Consider the following 15571-nt stretch of genomic DNA (forward strand, 5'->3'; position numbering starts at 1 on the left):
CCCATCACAGGCCCTGAGCTCTAGAAAAAATAGAATAGTTTCAGGGAATGGGCTCAAGGTACCTTCCATGGAATTGCTGCACAGAGCCACATTGGGTCTCTGCTTCCTGTGTTCCACCACAGTGTATGCCTCAACCAACCCCACCTATAGCCTAAGTTGGTTCCTGTGCAGTGTGCATGCAGTAAGCCTTGACAGTGTCCACATGTTATAAGTATCCAGGCTCACAGAATACAAGAGCTGTGGGAGTATGGCTCCCTTCACCTAGACTTCAAAGGATGTATCAAATAACCTGAGAGCCCAAGCAGAATCCTGCCACAGGTGGAGCCTCCACAGAGAGTGCTCACTAGGGCAAAGCCTAGTGGATCCATGGGATTGGGGCTGCCACTGAGACCCCAGAGCTATAGGGTCACCAGTGGAAACTCTGGCCTGGGAAGGTCGTAGGCATGAGACTCCAACCCAAGAGAACTGAAGCATGGGCTGAGCCCAGCAAAGAAATGGGGTCGAGGCCACCTGAGGCTTTGGAGACCCAAATTCCCCAGTGTCCAGAAGGTGGCAAATGGAGTAAATGATTATTGTGGAAGTCTGAGGTTTAACATTGTTTTCCCTATTAGATTTTGGACCAACTTAGGGCCTCTTGCTTCTTTCTTTTTGCCTATCTCTCCCTTTTGTCATGGGAGTGTCTATCGTATGCAGGCACCATTGTCATATTTTGGAAGTAGATATCGTTTTTTTATTTATTTTACAGGCTTACAGCTGGAGAGGAATTTGCCTCAGGATGAATCGCACCTTGAGTCTCACCCATATCCGATTCAGATGACATTCTGGACTTTGGAGTTTTGAGTTTGTGCTAAAATAAGTGAAGACTTTTGGAGCCACCGAGATGGAATAAATGTATTTTTGTATATAAGAAGGACATGAGTTTTGTGAGGCAAAGAGGCAGAATGCTACAGTTTCAATGTTTGCTTCCTCTAAAACTCATATTGAAATTTAATTGTCACTGTGATGGTATTAAGAGGAGGGACTATTAAGAAGTGATTAGGTCATGAGGGCTCTTCCCTCATGAATACAATAATGTCATTATCATGGAAGTGGATTAGTGATTGAGGGATTTCAGCCCCCTTTTTCTCCCTGTCTGTATGCTCATTTGTCCTTCCATCATGTTAGGATGCAACCCCTTGATCTTGGACTTCCCAGCCTCCAGAACAATGAGCCAAATAAACTTTTTTAAAAAAATTAATTACCTAGTCTGTGGTATTCTGTTACATCAGCAGAAAATTGACTAAGATGGTATGTTGGATTTGTTATGAAAGGTTAGGCGAGCAGATGGAATTGACTGACCTAAGAGGAAACGGAAACTTCAGGACTCAGTAATTACCAGAGCTGTGGGAGACCTCTATGTTAGGCTGAGATGTCTCAACTGAACGCAGGAGGCTTTGAGGCTCCTGACCTGGGGTTTAATAAGAATTTCAATGGTTTCAAAAGATACTACCATTGTATAAATTTGGTCAGAGCTAAAGACTGGAATGGTGTTCTTTTCTTCAAGAGAACAAATTTTTAGCAGTGTGCTTGATTAATCTACAAATGAACATATTTGTATAAAAATATTCATTATCACCTTAACATTGTTTTAAAAAGAAAGTTGTAGCACTCACTCCAGCTGAGATAAAAGCCCTTGTAGTTTGTTTCTTCAGCCTCCAACCTAACCATATCCAATCATGACCTCCCACCATTGAAATTATCAAACACCAATGTTTCTGAGTCAAACAGGCAGTTGTTTAAAATATCTTTATTCCCATTTACCAATAATACACAAAAACCATGAAAATCGTCAGTGATCATATTTGTGACCTAATCTTTCCAAAATTTGGTTCTTACCCAAGTTTATTAAAGTTCCTAACTGTAATGTGTTCACTGGCTTTGGAAGGTCTTGGATGGATAAGTTGTTGGCATAAAGCTCCTTTAGCCAACAAAAAAAAAGAAACCCTTTTTTGGGTGTATGGAATTTTTTACAATTACTGAGTAATTAAATTTGAATGCAAAATATTGGAAAACTGTTTTGTTTTTATTTGTATCCAATTTAGACCTTGCAGCAAGAGAATTGTGTATATTCAAATGTTTTCAGATGCACAACCTATTGAAAGCAATAATTTATTGCACTTAAGACACGTTCATATGTGAGTTTTATATAAAGGTTGAAAGTGCTTTTCATGAAGGTAAAGAATTATTTTAATTTAAAGTAAACGTGCACACAAAAAGGCAAAAATAGTCAATCAACACCATAAGCCATTGTTATTTTTTCTTATAACTTACAGATATTGCAAATTTTCAAGTCCTTCAAAAGCACTTCTGGAAATCTTTCTGATGTGGTTGTTGTTCAGCAGACTGAAAAAACAAAAACAAACAAATAATTCCCAAATGAGAAACAGATTCTGCAAACATCAAAATAGTTCTGCTAAGTATAGTTCTTTGCACAACAGAAAAATATTTACTGACATGGTTCACTAAATTTGGAAATTTATACTTTAATTCCCGATTCAAAAAAGTGATATAAAACATTAATTTGTCACAAAGACTTTTCAAAAATAATCTGTGTTTATTAAATTACCCTAAAACATTCCTAAAACAACATTGCAACCCAGAGATAAAATTCTTGTTTTCCTGAAGCATGTCATCTAAAAGGAAAATTATCAACATAGCCACGGTAACAAAGGAACATATTCCTAAACAAACAGATGGAGAGTATTGAACACTCAGGCTTAAGCATCTTCCTTGGAAAAATAAATGTCACAGCTATTGGCACACAGTGGACTTTCATTGTGTATTTGTTAAACTGTCAAACCAAGAGTCAATTACACCATAGGAAGTGAGGCTCTTATTATAGTAGTATCCAACGGTCCAAAAATGATTTCTAAAAACTCCAGGGAGAAAAATAACAGGTGGCAGAAATAAATCGAATTGGAACAGTAAAACAAGTTACAGAAAATCAACTTTCAGTAACTTCAAAAACTTCAGAAAAAGCACTCTGGCAAATGAAAATTATAAATTTTTTTTCTGGTTAAAAACACTTAAAGTTTCTTTCAAATTTAAATTATTATGGCATGTCTAAATATAGAGGGAAAGTCTGCTAATTAGATTGGCACACATGTTCCTGAATATTCTATACTGTATAAAACCCTCAAAGCTTCTAAAAATCTACTGCGAAAGTCCAATGCTGGAGGATTCACTTTTAGTATATTATAAAATATTTGTTTTGTGGGGTTTTTGTATGAATGATTAGGAAAACAGAAGTGTTTTGGCCATTGGAGCAGATGATTATTTGAGTTATTATGCACAATTTCACAGGCAGCCTAGAGATTCCGAAGCTCATCTGTTCCTAACTGATTCACTGTAGGTCTCGCTGTTAAATTCCCCAAACAGCATCTGAAGTGGCTCCACCTGTGGCACCAGAGCCATTTCTCACCATTTGTGACTGCCTAGTGTCCTGGCCATTGGGAGGCAGAACAACCAATCTACAGCCTGCATTGGAGCTGATGCCATACAGAGATAATGCCAATTTTCATGGATAATTCTAAGCTTCAGTCAATGAGCCATTCAACTTTATAGTCCACCATGTGTTCAAGGAATTTTTAAACAGGCTGAAAGCAATATAACTAGTTAATGTGTAATTAATACCAGACACAAACCTTGTCCTGGGAGAATTTGCTGTTTAGGTACTCTCTCATTCTATTGTTCAAAATTAATTAATGCACTTCTGTTAGGTCCCCAAACCACCACCATGCAAATATATTTACTTGAAGAAATGACTATTCTGTCCCTCTTAGTCTATTAAATACAACATGCACCAATGCATGTAGAATAAACTATACATGTGTGTATACATACATATGTGCATGTGTGTATGTAATTTGCACATCTGCTATGATGCGTGTATATGTGTGGTATGTGACACATGTATATAGTCTCAACCTCATATTAATCACAGATCACAAAAAACAATTTGAGTGACTATTTTCTTAAATCTTCCAACGATGGTGCCTAGGAGAGAGAAATTGACTCATTTCATACAAAAGATGTCTTTGGGCATTAGTGTTAATTATCTTTCAAAGCCACAGTTAAGAAATGGAAAAGATATTACATACCATAATTAGTCTTTCTTCAGTACATTAAATGTGCTTGAAGCCTATGTTTCTGCATATTCTTTTATAGTTATTTAAATTTTAACAAAAATAAAACACAAGATTTCAAAAACTTACACTGAAGTTATGATGTGCATAACCTACAGTATGAGATCAAACAATTTAACTTGTTTTCTTGAAAATGTTTCTATTGCTGACAAGAAACCAATTCATTAAAATGGTTCACAGTTGAATGTATTTTCCAATCACAAGTACATATTTCTTGTCAAGTTTTATTCAGAGCATTATGGTTTCCATCAAAATATCTTTACTATAATTTTAATGGTTGGAACCCTACCCAAGTAATGTTTTGGTTAAGTGCTTATAGAAACTGTCATTTATATTATTTTGTTTTGTTATTCATAAAGAAAATGCATTCAGAATTTATGAGTGGGTCTGCTAAAATTCAGGGCATAAAACAATACCTAACTTTCTTTCATCAAAAATCAGCACAAGCTTAGGGAAATTTGTGGCTGTATCCTATATCCTCATGACGCCCATGATGCCAAAGGAACAAAACAAAACAAAACGAAACAAAAAAGAAGCAAACAAAACCTGCAAGAAGAAAAAGTAAAAATGTTACAGGTTTTATTGAGAAAATAAAACAATTTCTGAAAACAGGAGATCTGAACATGCTGGTGATCAAGCTTTGGGGGTAAAAGAGGAACCAGTAATAGACCAATGGTCCAGTTTATTAGCTGTGTCTGTTTTTGCTGAAACACAAAGTCTTACCCAAAGTATGCCCACATACACTTGCATATTTACTATTATAGAAACGTATACTGTGTGGTTGGAAATATTTTATTAAAAACCAGTAAGTGACTGCTAGAAAAGATTAAGGCAAATCAGCAATTCATCAAAGTGTAAAATAAAAAATAAAAATAATAAAATTTATAAAGAAAAATAGAACTCTCTCCCATCTCACATGAAATTTCTGCTGGGATAATGTCAAGATTTACTCCACAAGTGAATCATTATCTCTACATAGAAATAAAAATAATATACTTTTTGTAAGTGGTAATAATGTTGGTCTGTTCCTGCTTGTTATGGTTATGCTTATTTTCATTTGGATACTCCAGAAATATGGTTCTGCTACTCTTAACATGAAAGGGTTGTGAACGTCATTTCTGTGCATAACAAAGTAAACATAGTATGAAATCTTCAATGAGCATAAATCATTATTCTGGAGTGATCTGCATAGTCACCAAGCAAGAGATTCATGGCAAAAGTCACTTATAGCTACCTTTGATTATCTGTCACAGCCACAGAAAAATATTTATATAATCATAAACAATGCATAAATCATTTGCAATTCAAAACCATAAGAAAAAAAAAAAAGAGGAAAAGGAGAAAGGAGAGGAAAAGGAGAAAGGAAAGGAAAAGAAATCAGGCTGATTTAAAGAACACAAATTTATTATTTTTTCAAACTTTTATTTTAGATTCAGGGGGCACATGTGCAGATATGTTACCTGGGTATACTGCATGCTTCTGAGGTTTCGGGTATGGATAATCCCATCACCTGGTACTGAGAATAGTACCAAATAGTTTTCCAGCCCTTGCCACCCTCCCTTCCTGTCTACTCTAGTAGTCCCCAGTGTCTATTGTTGCCCTTATTATGTCCATGAGTATCCAATGTTTAGCTCCCACTTAAAAGTGAAAACATGTAGTATTTGTTTTTTTTTTTTTTTTTGGTTCCTGCATTAATTCACTTAGGATAATGACTTCCAGATGCATCCATGTTGTTGCAAGGAACATGATTTCATTCTTATGGCTGTGTAGTATTCCACAGTGTACATGTACCACACTTATCCAGTCCACCACTGATGGACACCTATGTTGATTCCATGATTTTGCTATGATGTAGACTGCTGTGATGAACATATCAGCGTATGTGTCTTTTTGGTCGAATGATTTGTTTTCTTTTTTATATATACCCAGTAATAGGATTGCTGGGTCAAATGGTAGTTCTGTTTTAAATTCTTTGAGCAATCTCCAACCTGCTTTCCACAACGGCTGAACTAATTTACTTTCCCATCAACACTATAAAAGCATTCCCTTTTCTCCACAGCCTCACCCACAGCTGTTGCTTTTTTTACTTTTTAATAATAGCCATTCTGACTATTATTATAGAGGTAGTATCTTATTGTGGTTTTGATTTGCTTTTATTTGATGACTCGTGATGATGAGCATTTTATCGTACGTTTGTGGGCTACATGTATGCCTTCTTTTCAGATGTCTCTGTTCATGTCCTTTGCCTATTTTTGTTGAGGTTATTTGTTTTTTGCTTGTTCAATTGTTTAAATTTCTTAAAGATTCTAGATAGTAGACCTTCATCAGATGCAGAGTTTGCAGATACTTCCTCCCATTCTGTAGGTTGTCTGTTTACTGTGTTTTTAGTTCTTTTGCTGTGCAGAAGCTCTTTATTTTTATTAGGTCCCACTTGCCGATTTTTGTTTTCTTTGCATTTTCTTTTGAGGGTTTAGTCAAAAATGTTCTCCCAATGCCCATGCCCAGATGGTATTTTGTAGGTTTTCTTCGAGAATTCTTAGAGTCTGAAGTCTTAGATTTAAATATTTAATCCATTTTGAGTTAATGTTTGTACACGGTGGAAGGTAGGGGTCAAGTTTCATTCTTCTACATATGGCTAGCCAGCGATTCTAGCACCATTTATTAAATAGGGAGTTTTTCCCCCAGTGCTTATTTATGTCGACTTCATCAAAGATCAAATGATTGTAGGTGTGTGGCCTTATTTCAGGGCTCTGTATTCTGTTCCAGTGGTCTATGTGTCTGTTTTTGTAACAGTACAATGCTGTTTTGGTTACTGTAGCCTTCGAATATAGTTTGAAGTTGGGTAATGTGATGCCTCTGACTTTGTACTTTATAAAGATTGCTTCGGTTATTGGGGCTATTTGGGGTTTCATATACATTTTACAATAGTTTTTTCCAATTCTATGAAAAACTACACTGGTAGTTCGCTAGGAATAGCATTGACTCTATCGATCACTTTGAGCAGAATGTCCATTTTAACTGATATTGATTCTTCCAATCCGTGAGTATGGAATATTTTTCCATTTGTTTGTGCCATCTATGATTTCTTTTAGCAGTTTTTTGTTTCGTTTTCCTTGTAGAGGTCTTTCACTTCCTTTGTTAGATATATCTCTAAGTATTTGTGTGTGTGTGTGTGCGCGCGTGTATGTGTGTGTGGTGTATGTCTACTGTAAATAGTACTGCATTCTTTTTTTTTTTTTTTTTTTTTTTTTTTTTTTTTTTTTTTGAGATGGAATTTCACTCTTGTTGCCCATACTGGAGTGCAATGGTGTGATCTTAGCTCACTGCAACCTCCACCTCCCAGGTTCAAGCAAGTCTCCTGCCTTAGCCTCCCGAGTAGCTGGGATTACAGGCATGTGCCACCATGCCTGGCTAATTTTGTATTTTTAGTAGAGAAGGGGTTTCTCCATGTTGGTGAGGCTGGTTTCGATCTCCCGATCTCAGGTGATCCGCCTGCCTTGGCCTCCCAAAGTTCTGGGATTACAGGCATGAGACACTGCACGCAGCCTAGGATTGCATTCTTAATTTGGCTGTCAGCTTGAATGTAATTTGTGTATAAAAATGTTGTTACTACTTATTGCATGTTTATTTTGTATCCTGAAATTTGTTGAAGTTGTTTATCAGTTTCAGAAGGCTTATGGTGGAATTTTTAGAATTTTAAGGCATAAAATCATATTGTCCACAAAGAGAGGTAGTTCTCCTTTTTTTCCTATTTTGATGCCTTTTATTTCTTTCTCTTGCCTGATTGCTTTTACTAGCACCTTTAGTACTATTTTGAATAGGGATGATGGGAGTTGGCATCCTTGTCTTATTCCAGTTCTCAAAGGGAAAGCTTCCAATTTTTGTCTGTGAAGTATGATGTTGGCTGCGAGCTTATCATAGATGGATTATTTTGAGGTATATTCCTTCAATGCCTTGTTTCTTGAGAGTTTTCATTATGAAGAGACATTGAATTTCATCAAAAGCTCTTTCTGCATTTATTGAGATGATCATATGGTTTTTCTTTTTTAATTCTGCTTATATGGTGAATCAAATTCTCACATTTTTTGATTTTCATATGCTGAACCAATCTTGAATCTCAGAAATGAAGCATATGTGATCACGGTGAACTAATTTTTTGATGTGCTGCTGGATTCAGTTTGCTAGTATTTTGTTGAGGAATTTTATATCTATGTTCACTAGGGATATTGGCCTGTAATTTCATTTTTTTATTGTATCTTTGTATCAAGGTGATGCTGGCCCCCAAAGAGTGAGTCAGGCAAACATGCCTCTTCGATTTTCTAACATAAGTTTGAGTAGAATTGGTGTCAACTCTTCTTTGTACATCTGGTAGCATTCGGCTGTGAATCCGTTTGGTACAAGGCTTATTTTTTACAGGTTTTTATTACTGATTCAATTTTGGAAGTTGATATTGGTCCATTCAGCATTTCAATTTTTTCCTGATTCAATCTTGGGAGATTTGTCCTTACAGGAATTTATCAATTTCCTCTAGATTTTCTGGTTTGTATGTATAGAGGTGTTCATAACAGTCTCTGAGGATCTTTTGTATTTCTGTAGGATTGATTGTAATGTCTGCTTTGTCATTTCTGATTGTGCTAATTTGGATCTTCTCTTTTTCTCTTTGTTAATCTAGCTAGAGGTCTATCCATCTTGTTTGTCTTTTTAAACAACCAACTTTTGATTTTGTTGATTCTTTGTATGGATTTGGGGTCTCAGTTTTATTCATTTCTGCTTTGATTTTATTTACTTCTTTTCTCCTGCTAGTTCTAGGGTTAGTTTGTTCTTGTTTTTCTCATTTTTCCAGGTGTGATGTCAGATTGTTAATTTGAGATCTTCCTAATTTTTCGAGGTAGGCATTTATTGCTCTCAACTTTCCTCTTAACATTGCTTTTATTGCATCCCAGAGATTTTGATATGTTATGTATCTGTTTTTATTTATTTCCAATAATTTTTTGATTTCTGATTCATTGTTTACCCAAAGTCATTCAGAAATAAGTTGTTTAATTTCCATGTAAAGATATGGTTTTGAGAGATCTTTTTGAAATTGACTTATATTTTTATTCCACTGTGGCCCAAGAGTATGATTGGTATAATTTTGATTCTTTTAAAATGTATTGATACTTGCTTTATGGCCAAACATATGGTCAATCTTGGAGTATGCTCCATGTGCAGATGAGAGAATATATATTCTGTGGTTGATCCATGGAGTATTCTGTAATGTTTATTAGGTTTAACTGGCCAAGTGTTGTGTTTAAGTCCATAGTTTTTTTTGTTAATTTTCCGTCTTGATGGTCTGTCCAATGTTGTCATTGAGTGTTGAAGTTCATAACTATTACTATGTGGCTGTCTAAGTCATTTTAGATCTAGAAATACTTGTTTTATAAATCTGGGTGCTCCACTGTTGGGTGTGCATATATTTAGGATAGTTAAGTCTTCTTGTTGAAGTGAAACCTTTGTCATTATGTAATGCCCTTCTTTGTCTTTTACTGTTGTTGATTTAATCTCTGTTTTATCTGATATAAGAACAGCAACTCCTGCTTTTTTTTCCATTTGCATGGCAGATTTCTCACTAACCCTCTGCTTTGAGCCTATTGATGTCATTATGTGTGAGTTGAATCTCTTAAAGACAGCAGATGGATGGGTCCTCTTTTTTTATCCAACTTGCCACTCTGTGCCTTTAAAGTAGGGCATTTAGAACATGTACATTCAAGTTTAATATTCATATGTAAGAGTTTGACCCTATTACAAAATTGTTAGCTGTTTGCTTTGTAGTAGCTTCTATTGCGGTTTTTTTGTTTGTTTGTTTTTTAACATATAGGGTCTGCAGGCTATGCACTTAAGTGTGTTTTATGGTAGCAGGTATCATTCTTTTGTTTCCATATTTAGAACTTCATCAAGAATCTCACATAAGGCTGGTCTAGTGGTGATGAGTCCCCTTAGCTCTTGCTTGTCTGGAAAAGATTTTATTTCTCCTTCATTTATGAAGCTTAGTTTGGTGGGATATGAAATTCTTGGTTGGAATCTCTTTTCTTTAAGAATGCTGAAAATAGGCCCCCAAACTCTCCTTACTTGTAAGGCTGTTAGCCTGATGGGCTTCCCTTTGTATGTGATTTTTTTTCTTTTCTTGAGCATTGACTTCGGACAGTCTGGTGACTATATTCCTTGGTGATGTTTGTTTTGTGTAGTATCTCACAGGTGTGCTCTGGATTTTTTTTATCTAGATGTCTATATCTCCAACTAGATTAAGGAAGTTTCCTTGAATTATTCCCTCAAGTTTATTTTCCACGTAGTTTGCTTTTTCTCCTTCTCTTTCAGGAATACCAGTAATTCATAGTTTATTTTGATTTACATAATCCCATATTTCTTAAAGACTTCGTTTGTTTAAACATTTATTTCCTTTTTTAAATCAGATTATGTTAATTCAAAAGACCAGTCTTCAAGCTCTGAAATTCTTTTATCTGCTTAGTACACATGAATTTATTATTAAGTGAATTTGTTAATTTTTTTCTTCATGTATATTTCTCAAAAAAAGCAGATTTACATGTGAAATATGAGTAACAAATTCTAAGACTTCAAAATTCTAATGTTCTTTGAAACAAATGTTATTTGAAAGAAAGATGTAGTTATTATGAAAATTTATGTTAAGGACCATGTGTTTCTTTTGATGTACATTAACTTAAAAAATCCTTTGTCTCACATTTTCACTTTGTTGTGTATCTTTTCTTTATCAACTTATTAGACACCCTTTGTAAGCAAAAAATTAAACTTTTGTTTATAATGTTTTAGAATTATTTTGTCAAAGTTTATATAATTAATACTTTTAGCTTTCTTTATTGTTTGTATTTTACAAATGTTTTAAATTTTTATGTAATAAAATTTATTGTTCTTTTCCTTTATGGCTTTGGATTTTTTATCATACTTAGGCTTTCCTGAATCTAAGATTACATTAAAATCCCAATATTTTTCTTAAGCTTTGTAGTTTCATTTTAATGCTTTAATCTTTGAATCATCTTGAATTAATATTTTTTCCAAATTATTTACATATTATCGTTACTATCGATTGACATATTTAGTTTCCCCTGTGATATGCAATATTAATGTAATTATATGCAAATCTCCATCATGTAACTGGTTCCCTTTCTAGACACACTGCAATGGAAATATTTCCAATATTATTGTTTTTTAATATTTTACTCTTTATATAGGATAGTTTCTACCTCTGTCTTTTACTGTTTTAATGATTAATTTTAAAGATATTTTTCTGGGTATATTTTAGGAATATCCTTCAAGCTTCAAAAATTTCCTTTGCATATTTTGACTAATATTCAAATTTTACCATATTGACTTTACCTATCTAACAACATGGTTCATTTTTCTGCTTATCTAAACCATCTTTTTAATCTTAGTATGTTTTAGAAGTAGTCACCTTGTGTGTGCTATGTATTTCTTATCGAGTCTGTTGATACTTCTTATGTCTTCCAGTTTGCTAAGTTGGATATTTTCTTTTGTCATATTTTGTAACAGATGACTTTTTGAATATAGGATACTGATTTTTTCATATCAGTTGTTACTATAATTCCTTATTATACTTCTTTATTGTTTTTAACCATTTGTAACGTGAATGTAGGCTGCACGATATAAGCATATCCTATAATGATCATGATTTTTTTGCTTTCTCTTTTCCATAATTATAATTTATTTCTATCCCTAATAATACTAGATAATATATCTTTAAAATGTGCTTTGAAATAATGATGATAATGGACATTCTTTTAGAGTTTTGACCTTAATAATTATGATAGTTTCAGACTAGTCAGGTTGGAAGAGAAAAAATTATAAAGAAAATATGTATCAGGCAACTCTATTACTAAATCAGGAAACCGGGCAGTGACAAAGGAGTGTCATTGTGCTCATGCTTTCTCTTACCACTAGTAATTATTATCATAAGCAGTACTGAAGATATGATTTTTTTTTAGATCTATACCAAAACCAAAGTAGTAGTACATTTTTCATAATACTGTCAACATATTATAACTGCTTTAAGAAACTTTCCCCCAAAATTATAATAAAATTTGTTTGTTAAATTATTCAATTCCTAAAATCCATTACTAATACTTAAACACTTACCCATAAATTTAGGCTTCTAAATATTTTTAGGTCTTTCTGTTATTTTCAGACATTATTAATTTCAAAACTTTTTACCATCCTGTATCCAGATACACTATACTTGTATACATCTATATATACATCCAAACACATATGCAACTGCTATTGTGTCATCTTCTGACACACAGAGCAAATATCTCATCAGAGCTTGTATAGTATTAGGAATATACATCATCACATGACTTCCATTTTAGTAGAACTATAATGCTACCATGTATCACATAAGTAATCCACGACAACTATATAAAAGTTAGAAAATACATATTTGCCCAAGTAAAATTAAAAGAAACAACACTATTCAGAAATACTAAGTAAATTTTGGTAAATATCTTCTAAGTTTTAGAATTACTCAATATTTATAAATTGCCCATGATCAGCAGCTAGTAATTTTGTATTTTCTTATATTCTTGCCTTGTACCATATAAAATATAAATATTATTCTAGGACATATTTATGAGAGATATAATGACATATACTAAGTAAAAAGCAATAATTTTCTTTCATTTGGACATATACGTAACAAGATTAAATACTTTTGAATAAGTCAAGATGAGAAACTATCAATTTGATAAAGTAATTTTATAGAATTGCTGAAATATGAAAGAGCTCAGATTGGTTGCTATTTTCCAAGGTTTCCTGGTCTTTCTTCCAGGTTTGGTCATATGGCTATTTGTTGCCAATCTGTTATGGTCACAGGCTTTACGTAATTTTAAAAGAAAAAAAGAAAGAATCTGAATTCAAAAATGTGAAATGCATACAGATACAGTCAATATTAAAATTACTGATATAAATATTGACTATTAAAAAGAAAATCACGAGGCCATGTTTAATATCAATTTGCTAAATACATTTTAAAATCTAAGATCAAAGATGATGCTCTTAAATGTATGAGTTTAATAATGAATCATTTAATTTCCTGAATGTTGAATAAAGGAAAAATTATAGTTAGATGTTGTTGGATTTGAATGTGTCCCCCAAAAGTTCATGTGCTGGAAACTTAATCCCTCTGTTCTCATGAATAAATTTATGGCTTAATGATGGCCCTGCCCTCATGAATGAGTTAATGTTGCTATCAAAGGTGTGGGTTTTGTTGTCTCCCTCATGAATGAATGAATGTTGCTATCACAAGAGTGGGTTCATTATCTCAGGAGTGGCTTTGTTATAAAAATGAGCTCTCTGACTCTCCTGCTCTTGCCCTCTCACCATGTAATGCAACCCAGCATGTTATGAGACAGGAAGAAAGCCCTCACGAGATGCTAGTGCCATGCATTTGGACTTCTCAGCCTCCATAACTGTAAGAAATAAATTTATGTTATTCATATATTATCTTGTTATAGCAACATAAAATAGACTAAGACAGATCTCTTTTTTAAAAAAGAAAAGATGCCAGATGCTATGAGATTGTAAATTGTAATAAGATTAACATTCAGCGAACGAAGAAAATCTCCTTCTTTTAAATTACTCATATATGTGCCATGAGAGGCTAAACTGACATTGCCATAGAGTATCATAGAGTATTAGACATAAAGAGACCTCAAAAGTTATTTAACTTTGAATTTTTTGTCTGTTTTGGCTTTTGTGATAACAAAACTAATGAAACATGAATCTATCTCTCATCATAGCATATTTTTAGGGAATGGGTCTATTTGTGCATGCTAGCCGTGGATCCTTTATGTTCCAGTGGGAATGCAGAACATACGACGCTTTCTGTTTGTGGTTCTTGCATAGCTCATTGAAAAAGGCAAAATACAATTAACCTTTAGGTATATGCATTTTCCACAAGTAGAAATAATACTCTAAAGTTCTTTAACCAAACTTTTGAAAGCAGAGTTTTAAAGAAATTCAAACTAGCCTTTAACATCTAGAACTGTCCTCCCCAACTGAAATATAATCTGAGCCACAAATGCAAGTCACATATGTGATTTCTAATTTTCTAGTAGCCACATTTTAAAAAGGTAAAAAGAACTGGGTAAAATTGATTTTTATGATATATCTTTGTCTAATCCAGTGTATTGAAATGATTATCATTCTAATGTGTAACCAATATAAAAATTATAAATAAGATATTTTATATTCTTATTTTCAGATGCCTTTGCAATCTGAATGTCTTTCACACATACAACAGATAGCAACTTGGACTAACTACATGTCAAGTGCTCAACAGCACCCACCTGTGGCTCATACATGTGGCTACCATACCGGACAACATAGTTACTTTGCTCACACACTGTCAACAGTCCCTACAAAATCTTTCCTCTCTAAAAATGCCCTGTAATCCAGAAAGAACTCACATCACCATTACCTCTTCATGCAATTTAGTAAAACTTATGTGTTTGAGTTTTTTTTTCTTATACAATAATGTACTTAAATATATTGTGGAATGCAATTTACTTGATCCATGTCTTTAACTGAGCACTCTAGAAACCAATATTTATTGACTCTCAGGCTCCATGATCCCATAGACTGATCTGTATAGTAGTGGACATGGGAAATGGGGAGGGACACAGCTAGAAGCACTTTCCTAAACCCTTCAGATGATTGTCCATATGCAGCTCACAGGTCTCCACCTACCAAATCACATGCCATTTTTGAGAGTTAATTGGCACTAATAGAAGTAATTAGTATGATCTCATTTCTTTCTTCCAGAGCCTTCAATCCCTGATGTTCATAACAAACGAGGCACAAAGCCCAATTATTTTTGGCTTTTGGGCTGGTTGTGATCATCATACATTAACCAATTTTCTACCTCCACTGCCGGTAACTGCTGGGGCTGCTAACTGCAATTGTTGGGAAGCCACTCCACCTCTACCCACCAATATTGCTTGGCACTGTAAGAAAACAGAGAGGGGCTGGGTGCGGTGGCTCATGCCTGTAATCCCAGCACTTTGGGAGGCCAAGGTGGGTGGATCACCTGAGGTCAGGAGTTCAAGACAAGCCTGACCAACATGGCAAAACCCCATCTCTACTAAAAACACAAAATTAACCGGGCATGATGGTGCATGCCTGTAGTCCCAGCTACTTGGGAGGCTGAGGCCAGAGAATCACTGAAGCTGGGGAGGGAGAGGTTGCAGTGAGCTGAGATTGCACCACTGCACTCTAATTTGAGCAACAGAGTGAGACTCCATCTCAATAAAAAGGAAGAGGGGAAGGAAGGAAGGAAGGAAGGAAGGAAGGAAGGAAGG

At 34.4% G+C, this 15571-nt stretch overlaps 1 protein-coding gene across 4 annotated transcripts in view; it reads right to left on the bottom strand.

The window, feature by feature from the left end:
- Positions 1–15571, bottom strand: part of PXDNL (peroxidasin like) — a 508249-nt gene that overhangs the window by 283348 nt on the left and 209330 nt on the right. For all 4 annotated transcript variants that reach the window (XM_031669551.1, XM_031669552.1, XM_031669553.1 and 1 more), the window contains one exon: positions 2311–2382. In XM_031669551.1, the coding sequence (XP_031525411.1) occupies positions 2311–2382 (72 nt within the window). The remainder of the gene's footprint in view (positions 1–2310; positions 2383–15571) is intronic.

Source organism: Papio anubis, chromosome 8 (assembly GCF_008728515.1).
Source record: "Papio anubis isolate 15944 chromosome 8, Panubis1.0, whole genome shotgun sequence".
Classification (NCBI taxonomy): Eukaryota; Metazoa; Chordata; class Mammalia; order Primates; family Cercopithecidae; genus Papio; species Papio anubis.